The following is a 14,303-nucleotide window of genomic DNA, read 5'->3' on the forward strand; positions in this document are numbered from 1 at the left end:
AATCAAAATAAAGTTCCAAAAGAGATAAAAATCTTTTCTCTGTAATGAACAGTTGAAGAGATCTACTCATGTGAGTAAAAGGAAAGTTTAGGTATGTCTCCTCTTTGTAATGACTTTAATGGTAGAGCAAATAAAGCAATAGATTTATGAGAAAAGGAAACTAAGTGTATATGTATTCCTAGGTTTGTCAGTGAAAATGGGACTACTGCCCATGGCTGAAATAAATAAGAAAAAAGAGTCCCCTTTCCTATAGGAGTTTACTTACAAATCCTAGGTTGGCCCTTTAGTTCAAGGCTTTTATTCCGAACATTCATTCCCTTCTCGTTTCTTGTTAGTTTCCATTATTAGTTTCCATTTCGAGTATCCTCTTCCTTAAAAAGAAAGTAAGGTTTCAGCAGGCTGGGGGTAGGGGGCTACTTTGTTCTGGAGTGACAGGCCAGTAAGAGGAAGTCAACAACCTCCCAGCCCAGTTAACTGGAGGAGAGACAGGAGGCCTGCGTATTAGTTCTGCCAGTGACCTTGAGTAAGTCACTTTACATCCGGGCGTCAGGTTCCCCACAACTACGAGGTTGCACTAAGTAGCTTCTAGTTATAAAATCTGGTTATACAGGTGGCCCTAGCACCTTAGACACAGATAGAAGGTGAAGTAAGATAGGCAGTGTAAGGAAGAAATGGGGAGTGAGAGATTAAGAGGTTGGGAATAGGGGAGAAAAAGGTTATAGGGGAGGCTTAATGGTTCTATGTCAATTGCCTTCCCTGGGGTAGAAACGAACCAGTTGGGATAGACACGAAAACAATTTTATTTCTATTTATCACGTTTATCTCAACCATGGCTTTGCTGTCAGAGTCCATGCCTAATGCAGCTACATTGCATGGCGTTTTGTCCTATTCTTAATCATGTTGAGTGAAGCTTGACTTAAATCCATCATTGCTTAGTACCCTTTGGTTACAGAAAATCTCCAACCAAGTCAAGGTGACCTCTGTATTTCATTGTTCTTCTGTTGTCAGACATCGTAGGATTTTGGAAAGACAACTCTGAAGAAATGGTGAACGGCAAAGAACAGGATGAGAGACGACGACAGATGGGATTAAGGAGGCCCTCAGGGAGGCCGGGGCGGCGGCCATGGGTTCTAGCCTGCAGCGTGGGACATGCGGGCGCAGACGAAGGACTGCATTTCCCAGGCTCCGCGCCTCCGTGGTCCCGCCCCCTCAGCCTTGGCCCCGCCCCCCGCGCCCAGGGCTGCCCGGCTCGGCCCGGCGCCCGCGCGACTTCCCAGCGGCCCCGTGCGGCCCGGGCATGCCCAGTGCGGGCGCAGCGGCCCCTGCCCTGGAGGCGCCCGGGAGGGAGCAGGCTGCTGGGCGCGGAGGGGCGCGGAGGACCCAAGCGGGCTCGCGGTGGGCAAGGGGTCGGCCTGGGCCGGAGCCGCGGTGGCGGAGCTGCCTGGTAGGTTCAGACTGACCGACCAGGCCACTGGCGCGCGCAGCCCGCGAGTGGCAGGGGCCACGGGCTGCAGGGGCGGTGAGGGTGTGTGAGGGAGGGCAGGCAGGGCCCGAGTACCGGGTTCGTGTGGTTCCGGGCAGGGGTTCGGGAGGCGACCTCTGGAGGGAAGGTGCTGGCGTGAGCCGGGCGAGGCCGGGGCGCTGGACTTTGCCCCAGGTGCGGCGCTGCTATGTTTAGCTCTCCGTGTGACCTGAGGTGAGCTTGCTCCGCACCTCGTGCACAGCTGTGGCTGCGGAGGGAGACTGTCGTTTCCATTGAAGAGCGATGGATCGTGCAAATCCGCGCATTGGGAGGCAGTGCGTGGAGCCCCGCGAGAAGTGAGGATGCTTACCTTCCCCGCACCTGGGCGGAGTATAACAGCGTCCTGTTATCCTGCTTTCCGGACATGAGTTTAGTGACTTAGAAATGAGAGTGGAGAATTGTGCCTCGGTAGATGCTTAATAGGTCTTAATGGCTGTTGAGAATTTAACGGCCAGCTGTATTTCCAGGTATAAGAAGTTATTTGTTAATGGGATGCTCGGGTTCAACAAAATTCCTCATTGCAAACAAAGCTTGAGTAACAAGTCCCTACTGAGGGTTAGGATACCAGGGCTTTGAAGTTAGCTGTAGCCTTTCACTTGCTGTAATCTTGGGCAAGCCATTTGAGCTCGGAGACTCGGTTCCTCTCTCTATAGAATGATGTGAACCAGCTGCATCTAATTACCTTCCAGCTTAGTTGTAAGTTTCCCCCTGTTATTCATTCTCTGAGTGGTTTTGTGGCAAGTTTTTCGCCATGCCTCAGCTTTTTGTCAAACCGGGCAATTCACCAGGTATTCCTGTAGGAAGGCCGCTAGGATCTCCGAATAAAATTGAAGTGATTTGTCCTTCAAAGGCCACTGTTGGTCAGTAGGTAACGTACCACATGGTACCTGCAGAAGCCAAGTGTAATTAATGGCCACTGCTGGGATAACAGCTGTTCTACTGGACTAGGACTGACATGCCTCAAGCTCCCATCCGTGCCCTGTGAGAGGTCCATACTAAGTGATTGGCTTCCTTAAAGTCCCAAACTGGCTCATTCTCTAGTGGGATTATGTTTATACAGAACTTTTAATTTTCATGTTATTGCACTTTATACTGAAAAAAAAAAACATGAGGAAGGAGCTGGTTAATAGTGAGTCAACATAGTCTTCACAAGCAGTGTCTTGTGTATCCTTATTGAGCATTAACTGTTCACCTGGCCCTGAGTTATCCTGTCACTCTGAAGTGGTTTTTTTGTTTGTTTTTAAGCGGGAGTATTAACAGAAGTTTCTTACTCTAGAAACTTCTTTACCTGAAGTGAGTGCATCTGTAGGATCTGACCTAAGGAGCAGATGGTACATATGGTTGTGCAAGCGGCCTTCCTGCTGCTGTATTCCCTGCTCTTCCAGTTCTGGGTGGCAGTAGTCCAGCTGGGTCAGTAAGGTACAGTTTGCTGAAGTGGTTATTTATAGATAAGTGAAAATGTGCTTTTGAAATTGAATTATACAAATTTGAAATTTGTACACGCTGCCTGTAAAATTCTATCATATTATGGTCACACCTCTTAAATTGAAAATACCCTGGATTGGGTTGGTAGGGGGAGGCGTGGTTGAGAACTTCAGAATTGCAAATTCTTAAAGTGGGTTCAGTGGGAGCATGGTATTCTAAGAATATGTATACACATGGACTTTTTTGGCCTAGTTTAAAATCCACTGTTTCTTGCACACTTACTAAAGTTGTACATACATATGTATATATTTAAAGTTGGACCGTAGGGAGGCCTGTTTGGAATTCTTGGGCAATTTCACATCATAGCTTAAAATTAACCTGTGTGCCAGAGGGCCCTGTGCGTGAAATGCACATTCAGTGATTTCTGTTAGAACTTTTCTTCTTGCTCTTGTATTTTCATTCAAGTGTTCGAGGTTATACATCGAACATAAATGTCACTTAAGAGGATATTGAAATGTAGTTATCACCCATCTCCACATCCTCAAAAGTAGTTGGAACGAGGGATAGCTAGGGACATCAACCCAGAGGGGAGACAGCTGACCCAAGAGCACATTTAGCCCATGTAAAAGTGAAAGGATGGAAGTGCTTTAAAAAAAAAACTGATTTCAGATTTCTGCAATTACAGATGCTAGTTCATGTGCTAGTATCTACTTAAATGCTAGAATCTACTGTAGTCTTACTAGAGATGTAAATGTGGGAAAGATGTCATCATATAGAAATGTACATGAAGTAACTTATCCTTAAGATAAATATTCACACACCCTGATCCCCCATTTTGCCCCATCTGTTTCCAGGTCCTTCATGATGAAAGATTTTGGTACGCTACTCCCTCTTCTGTGTAGTTGGTAGTTTGGGTGGTGAAGAGATGGCTGACAGTGTCAAAACTTTTCTCCAGGACCTTGCCAGGGTGAGTACATCAGTTCCTTTTACCCAGGAACTGACCAGGAAATCGTTTAGGTGTTCTGGGGTGTTTTTTTTTTATCATATATGTTGGGTCCATCATACACAGATTTTCATTCTTAGCCATACTACTCAAGAGAAAGGTGTTACCCTGCATCTTGCTGAAGCTTGGGAAGCCTGTCTAGTGAGTGTTGTAGTCTTGGAACCCCGGTCAGCTTGGCTCTACAGCCTTCTTTTTTTTTTGTAATTTTTTGTTTTGGAGTAATTTTAGACTTAAAGAAAAGTTGCAGGATAGTACAGAGTTCCTGTAAGTCCTTCACCAGCTTCCCCTAATGTTATTTTATGTAATCGTGGTACATTGATAAAAACAAAAACAAAAACATGTAAGCAATGAACATTGGTACAATACTGTTACCTAAAGTACTTTATTAAGATTTGCATCACAGAAGCCATCTTTTCCTGCCATGCTACAAGGTGCATGTGATAGTGCTCTAGGAAAATGTCCCATAAAGATCTGATTAGGACCTAGTTGCCCAAATTACCAATAGCAAAAAATTCCATTATAGTGGATGTCTGAGGTCTAATTCCCTAGTTGTAGCCCCTGTAGCTATATTCCCAGGAGAGAGGCCAGTTCTGATAGAGGGTGTGGGTGGTGGGGTTCTTCTGTCAGTGGCAGTGTTTACAAGTTTATTACCTTTGACTAAAAGAAGGGGAATTGAAGGAGTATCTTAGAATGTCCAAAGAGAGTTCATGCAGTGTGATCTACTTCTAACACCTTTACTCCTTGTGTTGTCATTCTTGTACTATAAAGTTGCAACTCTGGATCATTTCTACACTGTACAGTTCAATGTTTGCCCCACTAGATTGTAAGCATCTCAGAGGTGGAGATCCTGTCCTCATCCTAGCACATAATAAGCCCTCAGTCACTGGAACTTAGCCATCTTAAATATCTAAATTATTCGTGAAAAGATTTAGAAGTTAAAAGCAAAATAAGACCAAAAATTACTTGCAGATAAAAGATCATGTGCACACTATGCCAATTTATGCTCTTAGTGGGTAGTACATAAACTTGCCCTTTTATCTGTATCCTACAAATTATTAGATAAAATAACAATGGGCAAAAAATGCCATCCTTAAGTCCAGATTGGCCATTGCTTTCAGAATGCCTTTTTCTGCCTATTCTTCATAAGGTTGAATACCCCAGTCTACCACTTTGGGCATAAATTTTTTGTGATACATACCAATTTTTTTTAACTTGTGTACTTACGTTGCTAAGCTACACATTTCTTGAGCATTTTCATATGACCATGGTCTAACTCATTGAAGATGTTCAGTATGTGGGTGAATGAGTGAATGCAGTTCTCTGACTGGGTGATAGGCAGTTCTGGTATTTGTAAGACTAACAGTAGCCTTTCTGCTATTAGAGTTCGTCCAATATGGTTGGCAGATGCCTCTTGTCACCGTCTTTATAGACCTAAGCCTCTCCCCTGTCTTACACTTTTTAAGGGCATTCTCATCTCCACTTATACTACCATGTTGTTTCTGTCTTTTGTGGCATGCTTTTAACCCTCAGGTTTTCACATTTACACTAATAAGTTCTTTGTCTTTTTCTAATATTGGTCCAGCCCCAGTCCTTTTGAAAGAGTAGTTATTTATTTGTGTATTGCTAGAGTTTGGTACAGGATATAGGGCATACTACTGTAGGCATTTGATACTGAAGGAGTATAGGGGAGGTCAATAACTTGGCTTTACGGTGTGGTAAGTGTGGAGAGATGGGAGAACCACTATTTTACAACCATGTTATTCAAGATTGGTTTGGACAAGAATTGTCAGTGAATGCTAAATCTAGGGGAGAGAACTTGGTGAGCAGGATATGTACATGGTCTCTGAAGTGTCTGCTCACAGATTGCACCCATGCAGTGGAGAAGCTGGGCAACACCTTGACTGAGGATGTAAAATTAACATCACCGGCAAGGACAGAGACATCATGTGCCCCTGGCTGCAGTATCTGGAAGGGCACACTAGCACTTCTGTGATACTCCTGCCAAATATGTGAAATCTGGGTTTAATCACAAGGAAACAAACCTAAAATGAGGGAGTACCATAAAGTAACTGGCTTGTATACATCAGAAAGAAAGGCTAAGGAGTCTCTGATTAAAAGAGACTAAAAAGACATGAAACTAAATGCAAAATGTGATTCTGAACTGAATTCTGATACTTGAGGAGTAAAGAATGCTGTAGAGGGCATTACTGGGACAAATAGAGAAATTAGAATATGGACTGTAGCTCAAAGTATTTCAATATTAGATTTCTTGAATTGATAACTTGTTATATGAAAGAATATTATTGAGCTTAGGAAATACACACTGAAGAATTAAAAGTAAAGGGATAGGGTGTAGCAATCTACTCTGAAATGATTCAGAAAAAAATGTGTATGTATAAATGATGTGGCAAAATTAATCTGAGTCTGGAGAAGGGTATTTGGAAGCTCCATTTTTGTGACTCCTGTAAACTGGGAATTGTATCAAAGTAAAATAAAAGCTCCCTTAGGTCATAATAGCAAAATAAATACAGTGGTTTCCACTGTTATTTCACTTTATTTGTATATGATTTTGGAAAGTCTTCTCTGATCTATACTCTTTCCTCTTTAAAATACCTTTGTCTATAGGGAATCAAAGACTCTATCTGGGGAATTTGTACTATCTCGAAGCTAGATGCTCGAATTCAGCAAAAGAGAGAGGAGCAGCGTCGTAGAAGGGCAAGCAGTGTCCTGGCACAGAGAAGAGCCCAGAGTATAGAGAGGAAGCAAGAGAGGTAAGGAGTGAAGGCTGATGGCAGAAAATGACTGAGGGAGGTACATCTCAAGTAGTGACTGATCCTTAATATAAAATTAAGACCCTACATAGTAACATGGAGTTTCGGTACCCCATTGTTTTTTTGGTTGTACTTTCTCTTCAAAAAATGTTAGGTGATTGTTTTCCACCTACATTGAGTCTGGAGAAGGGTCCAACAATTATCCTTGCTCAGAATGTCCTGGTGTTAAAAAAAAATCAGAATGCTGAAGACAGAACTACAAAAAATTTACATGGATGGATGAATACTTTTTTTTTTTTAAATTAAGGTATCATTGATATACAGTCTTATGAAGGTTTCACATAAGCAACATTGTGGTTTCAGCATTCACCCATATTATCAAGTTCCCCCCACACCATTCCCATTGCAATCACTGTCCATCAGCATAGTAAGATGCTGTAGAGTCATTACTTGTCTTCTCCATGCTGTACTGCCTTCCCAGTGACCTACCTATATTGTGATTGCTAATTGTAATGCCCCTTAATCCCCTTCTCCCTCCCTCCCCATCCACCCCCCTTAACCCCTTCTCTTTGGTAACCTCTAGTCCCTTCTTGGAGCCTCTGAGTCTGCTGCTGTTTTGTTCCTTCTGTTTTGCTTTATTGGTGCACTCCACAACTGAGTGACATCATTTGGTGCTTGTCTTTCTCTGCCTGGCTTATTTCACTGAGCATAATACCCTCTAGCTCCATCCATGTTGTTGCAAATGGTAGGATTTGTTTTCTTATGGCTGAATAATATTCCATTGTGTATATGTACACCTTCTTTAGGATGGATGAATACTTCTAAGAGATCCTATGTGGATTCATGTATTGATAGAACCTCAGTCTTCCTCTTTTAATTTTCTCCAGTCTTGGATTTTAGAAAAATCTTCTCTTTAAGAAAGCTGCTTCTCTAGGAATATTTTCATTTTTAGCTTTTTTTCATTGACTGACATTAGGAGAACACCGAGAGACTAATGTGTGCTGGGGAAATAATGTACCAACAAAAGATATAAAATGGATGATGACATGGAAATAGCCTGTGTCTTATAAGCTAAACGTGTGTGGTCTTTTCCAGTGAGCCACGTATTGTTAGTAGAATTTTCCAGTGCTGTGCATGGAATGGTGGAGTATTCTGGGTAAGTTCTTTTTCCTCAAATTCCAGGTGCCTTATAAGCACCTTCAGATGTTAATAGTTCTCAACTGTTTCCTTGAAACTGAGACAAGCAGCCTTTACCTGCTCATACATGATTAAGATCATAACTCTCAGGATTCTGTGTACTTGCAGTGATTTTATTCCCAAAGAATACTTGCATGTAAATGTCAGAGATAGCTCTGAATGTATATACACTTTTATTTTTTAAAAAAAGGGGTGGGGGCTCATTCACAAGTTTTAATGTTATAGGTAATTTCTCTTGACATTGTATGTTTTGGTTAGGAGCAACTATGGGGATAGAGGGGAAGGACAGATGAAAAGGGTAAGCTTCTCCCTGCATCTGGTCATATCAGTCTACTGCAACTGATTACTATTAAACCCATACCAGAATAAGTTTCCGATAGTTAACTTGAGAACCATCACAATCTTAAGTGAAATTTGAGTACTTTGAAGAACAGGTATTTAAATATTTCCTTTGACTTGGAATTCAGTATAATTCAGCTTGTCTTAATCTAAACATTTTACAGATGTTTTCAAAAGTTAGCTTTAATTAATAAAAAATTTTACTGTGTACTTACTATATGCCTTAATTTTGGCCTGAATACTACTTGAAGTGTTCTATGCCCTGAAAATTTTCACCTCTTTGATAGGCAGTGTCAGGTTTGTACTTCTTAGCTTGAGTATTGGGAAATAGAAATGGGTCCCAATTTTGGTGCCTTTTCAAGGCCTCCTTCATTTATATAACATAACTCCATCTGGAAAATAATTACCCTGAAACTTGGAACTCTTGTTTTAAGAAGGGCTTTTAATGTTTACCTTATTGCTTCTTTCCTTTAGTTCAGTCTCCTCTTGTTTTATCGAGTGTTTATTCCTGTGCTTCAGTCAGTAACAGCCCAAATTATTGGTAAGTCTCTACATTGCTCCACACTGTCTGCCTGGGGTGGAGGTGGGAGATTTTCCCTGACTGCCTCAGTTTTTTGACCACTTCCTAGGTACCAGGAGCTTTAGATGTTTTTTACTCAAACCTCTCAACAGCCCATTGGGTGGGAGTTGTACACATGTTATAGACATCACTTTATGTATGAGGAAATGGGAGTTAGTAACCAAGGTTAAACCATTAGAAATGGCAGACCTGGGATTTAAATAATGGCAGAGGTGGTTTCCTGCCTGTTATGTACTGTTAATCACTGTGTCATCTCACTCTCCGCTCGGTAAGCAGGTTTGTCTTGAGGTAAGCAGCACATATCTGGCTCTTCTGAATTGGAGTTGTGGCCAGAATTTGGGGCATCTATGAAGAATAAGACTCTATGAAATAGATATGATAAGCTGGCAAGAAACAAAGAAATGGGGGGACAGGAGGAAAGCGTAGTCACAAACTTGGGGGTCCCATATTTGATCTTCTGGTTTTCTGTTTCTCTTGTTAAACTAACCACCCTTCTCTTCCGTAGGTGACCCATCCCTACATGGAGATGTTTGGTCGTGGCTGGAATTCTTACTCACGTCAATTTTCAGTGCTCTTTGGGTGCTTCCTCTCTTTGTGCTTAGCAAAGTTGTAAATGCCATTTGGTTTCAGGTGGGTCCAGGGCAGAATGGAGTCTGGCTCCTATAGCATGACAGGTTGACAGGTGGCAGGTTTCAGCCTGTGAAGTTAGCGGCCATGCAGGGAGTGATTTCACAGCCTTGACCTTAGTCAGGCAGCCAGTGGGTGCTGTTTTTGCCCCTCTTCAATGGCATCGCTGTCTCAGGTCGCTGGAGCATCTCATTGTCAGGTGTCGGGGGACTTTTCTCACCTGGCAGGTCTAGTGGCAGATCAGTGACCTCAGCTTTGGGGATGGATTTCGAAGCCATTTATTCATGTTTTGATGAGCTGCTTTTTCTGTTACAGGATATAGCTGATCTGGCATTTGAGGTATCAGGGAGGAAGCCTCACCCCTTCCCTAGTGTCAGCAAAATCATTGCTGACATGCTCTTCAACCTTTTGCTGCAGGCTCTTTTCCTCATCCAGGTGAGACTGGCCTGGGAACTTGACAGGTGAAAAGTTCCCCAGAGGGAGTTTCACAAAGTTAGGTATTACATTTATACTTGGGCAGATGTGTTTTATGGGAGAGATGTGTTAAATCACTTTTTCGCAGAAACAACTAGAGAATTTAAAAATCAAAATGGTAAGAAACATGAATTTACCTACTCTTCCCTGCCACCCTGGGCTTTCTCCACTCTCTTGCTATTCAAAAACTTGAGAAGCAACTATGAGGCTGTCTAAGCAGAGTAGTGACTTGGTGGCAGGTGAACAGTGGTAGGTCTCTGACACTGGAATTAAGGCTTTCCATGTTTGTTCTTCAGGGGATGTTTGTGAGTCTCTTTCCCATCCATCTTGTTGGTCAGCTGGTTAGTCTACTGCATATGTCCCTTCTCTACTCACTATACTGCTTTGAATATCGTTGGTTCAATAAAGGTAAGTCCATCTAAAGAAACTCAGAACTTGGACGCCTAATATGGAATTGCGGCTGCTAAGCAGACTCAATACTTAGGCTGTTGGAAAACTATCTCTAGAAAGAAGTAACATCTTTGGCAAAAGAGAACTTATTTTTGGCTTAAGCGTTTTTGTACTTAACTTTGATGCTGTGGGATATAACAACGTAGCATTACCTTTATGGCACTTAATATGATGTAGCTCTGACTGAGCCATAGATGACATAAATGAGCACGTTATTTCTGAATTAGAGAAATTAATTTGACACCAATGCATTCAGATGCTTTTGGGGAGATTTTTAAAGCCTTTGTATTTGTCCGGTTGTGTATGGTTGAAAGAGGTTAATTGATTTCTGAAAGAGGATGGCTGCCTTTTATTTGATATCTTGTTTTATTCAATGCTAATCCTGACAGGGGATGCCGATGTTGTAATTCCAGTTCACTCAGCCTGCTAAATTTGAAATTGTGATTACTGAATTGTAAAAACTTTGCACAGAAGCTTAATATCAGATTTGGACAATTCTAATTTATGTGTTTTAACTATGTTCTGTATGGTAGATCTGTACCTAAAACTCAAACCTCAGATAATTTGTCTACCATGTTTAGTCATTTGACTAAAAGGAAATACTCTTATTCTGTTGGCTCCCTTGTTTTAGGAATTGAAATGCATCAGAGGTTGTCAAACATAGAAAGGAATTGGCCTTACTACTTTGGATTCGGTTTGCCCTTGGCTTTCCTCACAGCCATGCAGTCCTCATACATTATCAGGTAATGTCTGGAGGGACTTGCAGGGGAAATAGTAAAAGTGAAGACTTCATGTAGGGAACACCTTCTGTATACCTGGTTCTCTGCTAGGCATTTATATTCTCATTTGGCCATCAGGAGGTCTATTATTTGTCAGCATTAAAATCTAGTCTGGACGATTCTATATGCCATATTCTTTCTTCTATGTTGCCTCCTGGAGCAGTGTTAAACATAGCCAGTGCTTAGAAAAATCCTTTTTTTTTTTTTAAAGATGTGTTTGCTATATTAGGATTCATCAAACCATGATGTTAGCATTGGAAGCAAAGGAACTTTGGGCTTCTAATATCTTCTCCAAAGTAATGGCTGTTATGAAGGTGACTAATTATTTATTTTGTTTACAGTGGCTGCCTCTTCTCTATCCTTTTTCCTTTATTCATTATCAGCGCCAATGAAGCAAAAACCCCTGGCAAAGCATAGTAAGTATTAGCTAGTATTAGCCAAAGTGTAGTAAGTTTTTTCTGTGAATGAGACATTTTTTAAATAACCACTTACATTCCAGGAAAACATTAATATGCAGTTCAACAGGAGAAAAATACCTTTGGGCTGCATCCCCAGTTTCCCCCATGCATATGTGCACATAAATATATTTTAAAAATTGATGCTATTACACATGTTCTTAAATTTTAACAATTCACTGAGTAGAAGGCGCTTCTTATTAACACCTGCAGTTAAGCTCATTTTAGTAAGAATGGCCAAATTTTTTAAAAATGCACTGTGTGATCTGGTAATGATAGTAAAACAAAATATTTAAAAATGAATATAGCAGATAATAATAGCACTCCAGAAGTTTTATCACTTTAAAGAAAAGCTCAATCTTTGATGAATTTTGGTTAAGTCAATGAGGATAACTACAATAGAAATTTCAGCTCTGTTTTGGGTTTTTACATGCTCTTGCTATCCAGCATTGTTCAGTGTGTATCTTAATAGGTATAGTTGACTTTCTCTTGAAACTCTCTTGAGAGTAAAACACATACAACACATATTATCTTCAGACATAGCCTGAAGTCTGCACCCTGAAGTCAGCCATGCAGAAAGTACTTCTTGAATCAGAATTAATCTGAAATATACTTTATTTCCTCTAAGCCCTGATATTTCAGATGGAGATTCCATTGCATTCATGACAGTGACAGGACCCAGTGCATTCTTTAGTTGTTGCCTGTTTAACCGTGTGTCTGATATCTGTACTTTCTTGATCACATTTCAGTTGTCTTGTTTTCCCCTTTGTCATTTTAAATTTAATGTAGCCAAATAAAACAATAATTTTGATCAACTGGGGATCTAATAAGTTGGGTCTCTTGCCCTTTAGCCTTTTCCAGTTGCGCCTCTTCTCCTTGGTGGTTTTCTTAAGCAACAGACTTTTCCACAAGACGGTCTACCTACAGTCTGCGCTGAGTAGCTCAGCCTCTGCAGAGAAGTTCTCTTCGCCGCATCCGTCTCCTGCCAAAATGAAGGCTGCTGCAGGCCACTGAGTCGCCTACACCCCAAGGGGATGGGTGGGACTGGAAGGACGCCGTGGCAGCTCTTTTCCTGGTTCCGTCCTTCACCAGGGAAGGCAGGACCCACTCTGCCAAGGTCCCTCTACACATTCCCTTGTCTGACAAATTGGAATTTTTGTCTCTGGTGCACATAAGGCAGAAACCTTTCTGACAATAGTATGTGGATTTTTAACACCAGTGAGTCTGAAAGGACCACAGGTTTTTCTCAGCTCTTTTCTAGCATTTGCCAGCCCCCCTGCCTGGACTGATTTGAATACTTTTTCTCCCTGTGCCATTTACCTGCCCTCGTCCCCTTCCTGCCTTCCACCACCCTTGGATGAATGGATTTTGTAATTCTATCTGTTGTATTTTGTGGATTTTTGTTTTTCTGTGAAGCACATATATTGGATGTGGGGGGTAAAGGAGTATCTCAGTTACTCCTGGTCACGCCCTTTATAGCCATCACTGTCTTGTTTCTCGTAACTCAGGTTAGATTTTGGGCTCTCTTGCTCCACTGCAAAAAACATGCCTGAAGAGATGGGACAGGAGGAATGACCTCCCAGCCAGATCTGCTGAGTTTTGAGGAGTGATTTTCTTTATTCCCCTTGAAAGGGGGAAAGCAGCTTTTTTCACTGGTACATTTAAAGTTCCCCTACTGTAGGGAGGTACCAATTTTGGACAAGTGCCACTACAACACAGAATGCTCAGAGAACCTGAACTTCTAAACTCTGAAGGTCTGAAATTTACTGTGGGCCACTGCCAGGTCTGTCTGGTATTTCAAAGGAATATTGGGTGCTGCAAATAGGACTGAAGGGGTAAACTTATTAAACCCATTAAACCTGTGACTGGTTGGTGTTTTCCTGTCATTTTAAAGAAACTGGGGGTGGGGAGGGAAGTCAGATGTCAAAACACTTGTCCAATTTTAAAATGTCACAATTAAACACGAGCTGGTTTCCCACAAGTGTGTAATGCTTGAATATACAAATCATCACAAGAAACATATTCATGGAACACAAGACTTCGTGTGAGATAATTTGGGTATAGTTTTGAGAGTGAAAAACATTCCCTGAGGAAGTTTGGATTATTAACATCTTGTGAAAGAATTTGGGATTATTGAATTGTTCTAAAGTCTTTACTAACATCTCTTCTGTGTATCTATGGAAGGAGAAGAGATCCTTCTAGATTTTAGTCTCTTGAACACTATTAGGAAGATATTAGACATTTGGTTAACAGAAAGAAGACTTTGCTATGTACAAGACAAAAATAAGGATTTAAAAGTCATTGCCAGGAGATGTAAAACAAGTTCCAAGCACAGAACTTTAAAATAGTGGATATCTTAGAAGTAGGTATTGTTCCAGCTTATGTACAAAATTCATAGACAACATAGTTAAATGTGATTTGTTTCCAGTATTCCTCTGACAATTGACAGTAATATTGTGGAGAACTACCTCCAGGCTTTGGGGTGGTGGGGGCAGAGTTGGGGGTGGCAGGGTGGGTCTGAAGATGACTTTCAGTATTTCACCAGCTTGTAACTAACTGGTTAGTGATTACTTAGAACTAGTTAAGTTTTAAAACTAGCTTTGTTGTTTAAGTGGCCACTTCTTTGTTGCCTGAAATTTGAATATGTACCAACTAAGCTGGGTTTAGTTTAGAAGGGTGGG

At 41.5% G+C, this 14,303-nt stretch overlaps 1 protein-coding gene across 4 annotated transcripts; it reads left to right on the forward strand.

The window, feature by feature from the left end:
• The first annotated feature begins 1,257 nt into the window (after window positions 1-1,257).
• EI24 (EI24 autophagy associated transmembrane protein) lies at window positions 1,258-13,492 on the forward strand. 4 transcript variants are annotated; one of them, XM_036930252.2, is made up of 12 exons: window positions 1,258-1,444; window positions 2,799-2,932; window positions 3,802-3,914; window positions 6,576-6,721; window positions 7,817-7,877; window positions 8,732-8,798; window positions 9,343-9,467; window positions 9,780-9,899; window positions 10,235-10,346; window positions 11,020-11,131; window positions 11,509-11,583; window positions 12,474-13,492. In XM_036930252.2, the coding sequence occupies exons 3-12, from the start codon at window positions 3,873-3,875 to the stop codon at window positions 12,634-12,636; spliced, it is 1,023 nt and encodes a 340-aa protein (XP_036786147.2). In that variant the 5' UTR covers window positions 1,258-1,444; window positions 2,799-2,932; window positions 3,802-3,872; the 3' UTR covers window positions 12,637-13,492. The 4 variants fall into 4 exon arrangements, with proteins under 4 accessions (XP_036786147.2, XP_036786146.2, XP_036786145.2 ...); XM_036930251.2 differs by having other exon boundaries at window positions 1,259-1,444; window positions 2,768-2,941; XM_036930250.2 differs by having other exon boundaries at window positions 1,259-1,444; window positions 2,799-2,941.
• The last annotated feature ends 811 nt before the right edge of the window (window positions 13,493-14,303 follow it).

The sequence above is a fragment of the Manis pentadactyla genome, chromosome 13, assembly GCF_030020395.1.
Source record: "Manis pentadactyla isolate mManPen7 chromosome 13, mManPen7.hap1, whole genome shotgun sequence".
NCBI lineage: Eukaryota > Metazoa > Chordata > Mammalia > Pholidota > Manidae > Manis > Manis pentadactyla.

Excerpts from the sequence above, each read along its gene's own strand:
- EI24 (XM_036930252.2), top strand. The coding sequence starts at position 3,873 with ATGGCTGACAGTGTCAAAACTTTTCTCCAGGACCTTGCCAGG. Across the intron at positions 10,347-11,019 it reads ATATCGTTGGTTCAATAAAG|GAATTGAAATGCATCAGAGG; the intron begins GTAAGTCCATCT and ends CCCTTGTTTTAG. Across the intron at positions 11,584-12,473 it reads AAAACCCCTGGCAAAGCATA|CCTTTTCCAGTTGCGCCTCT; the intron begins GTAAGTATTAGC and ends CTTGCCCTTTAG.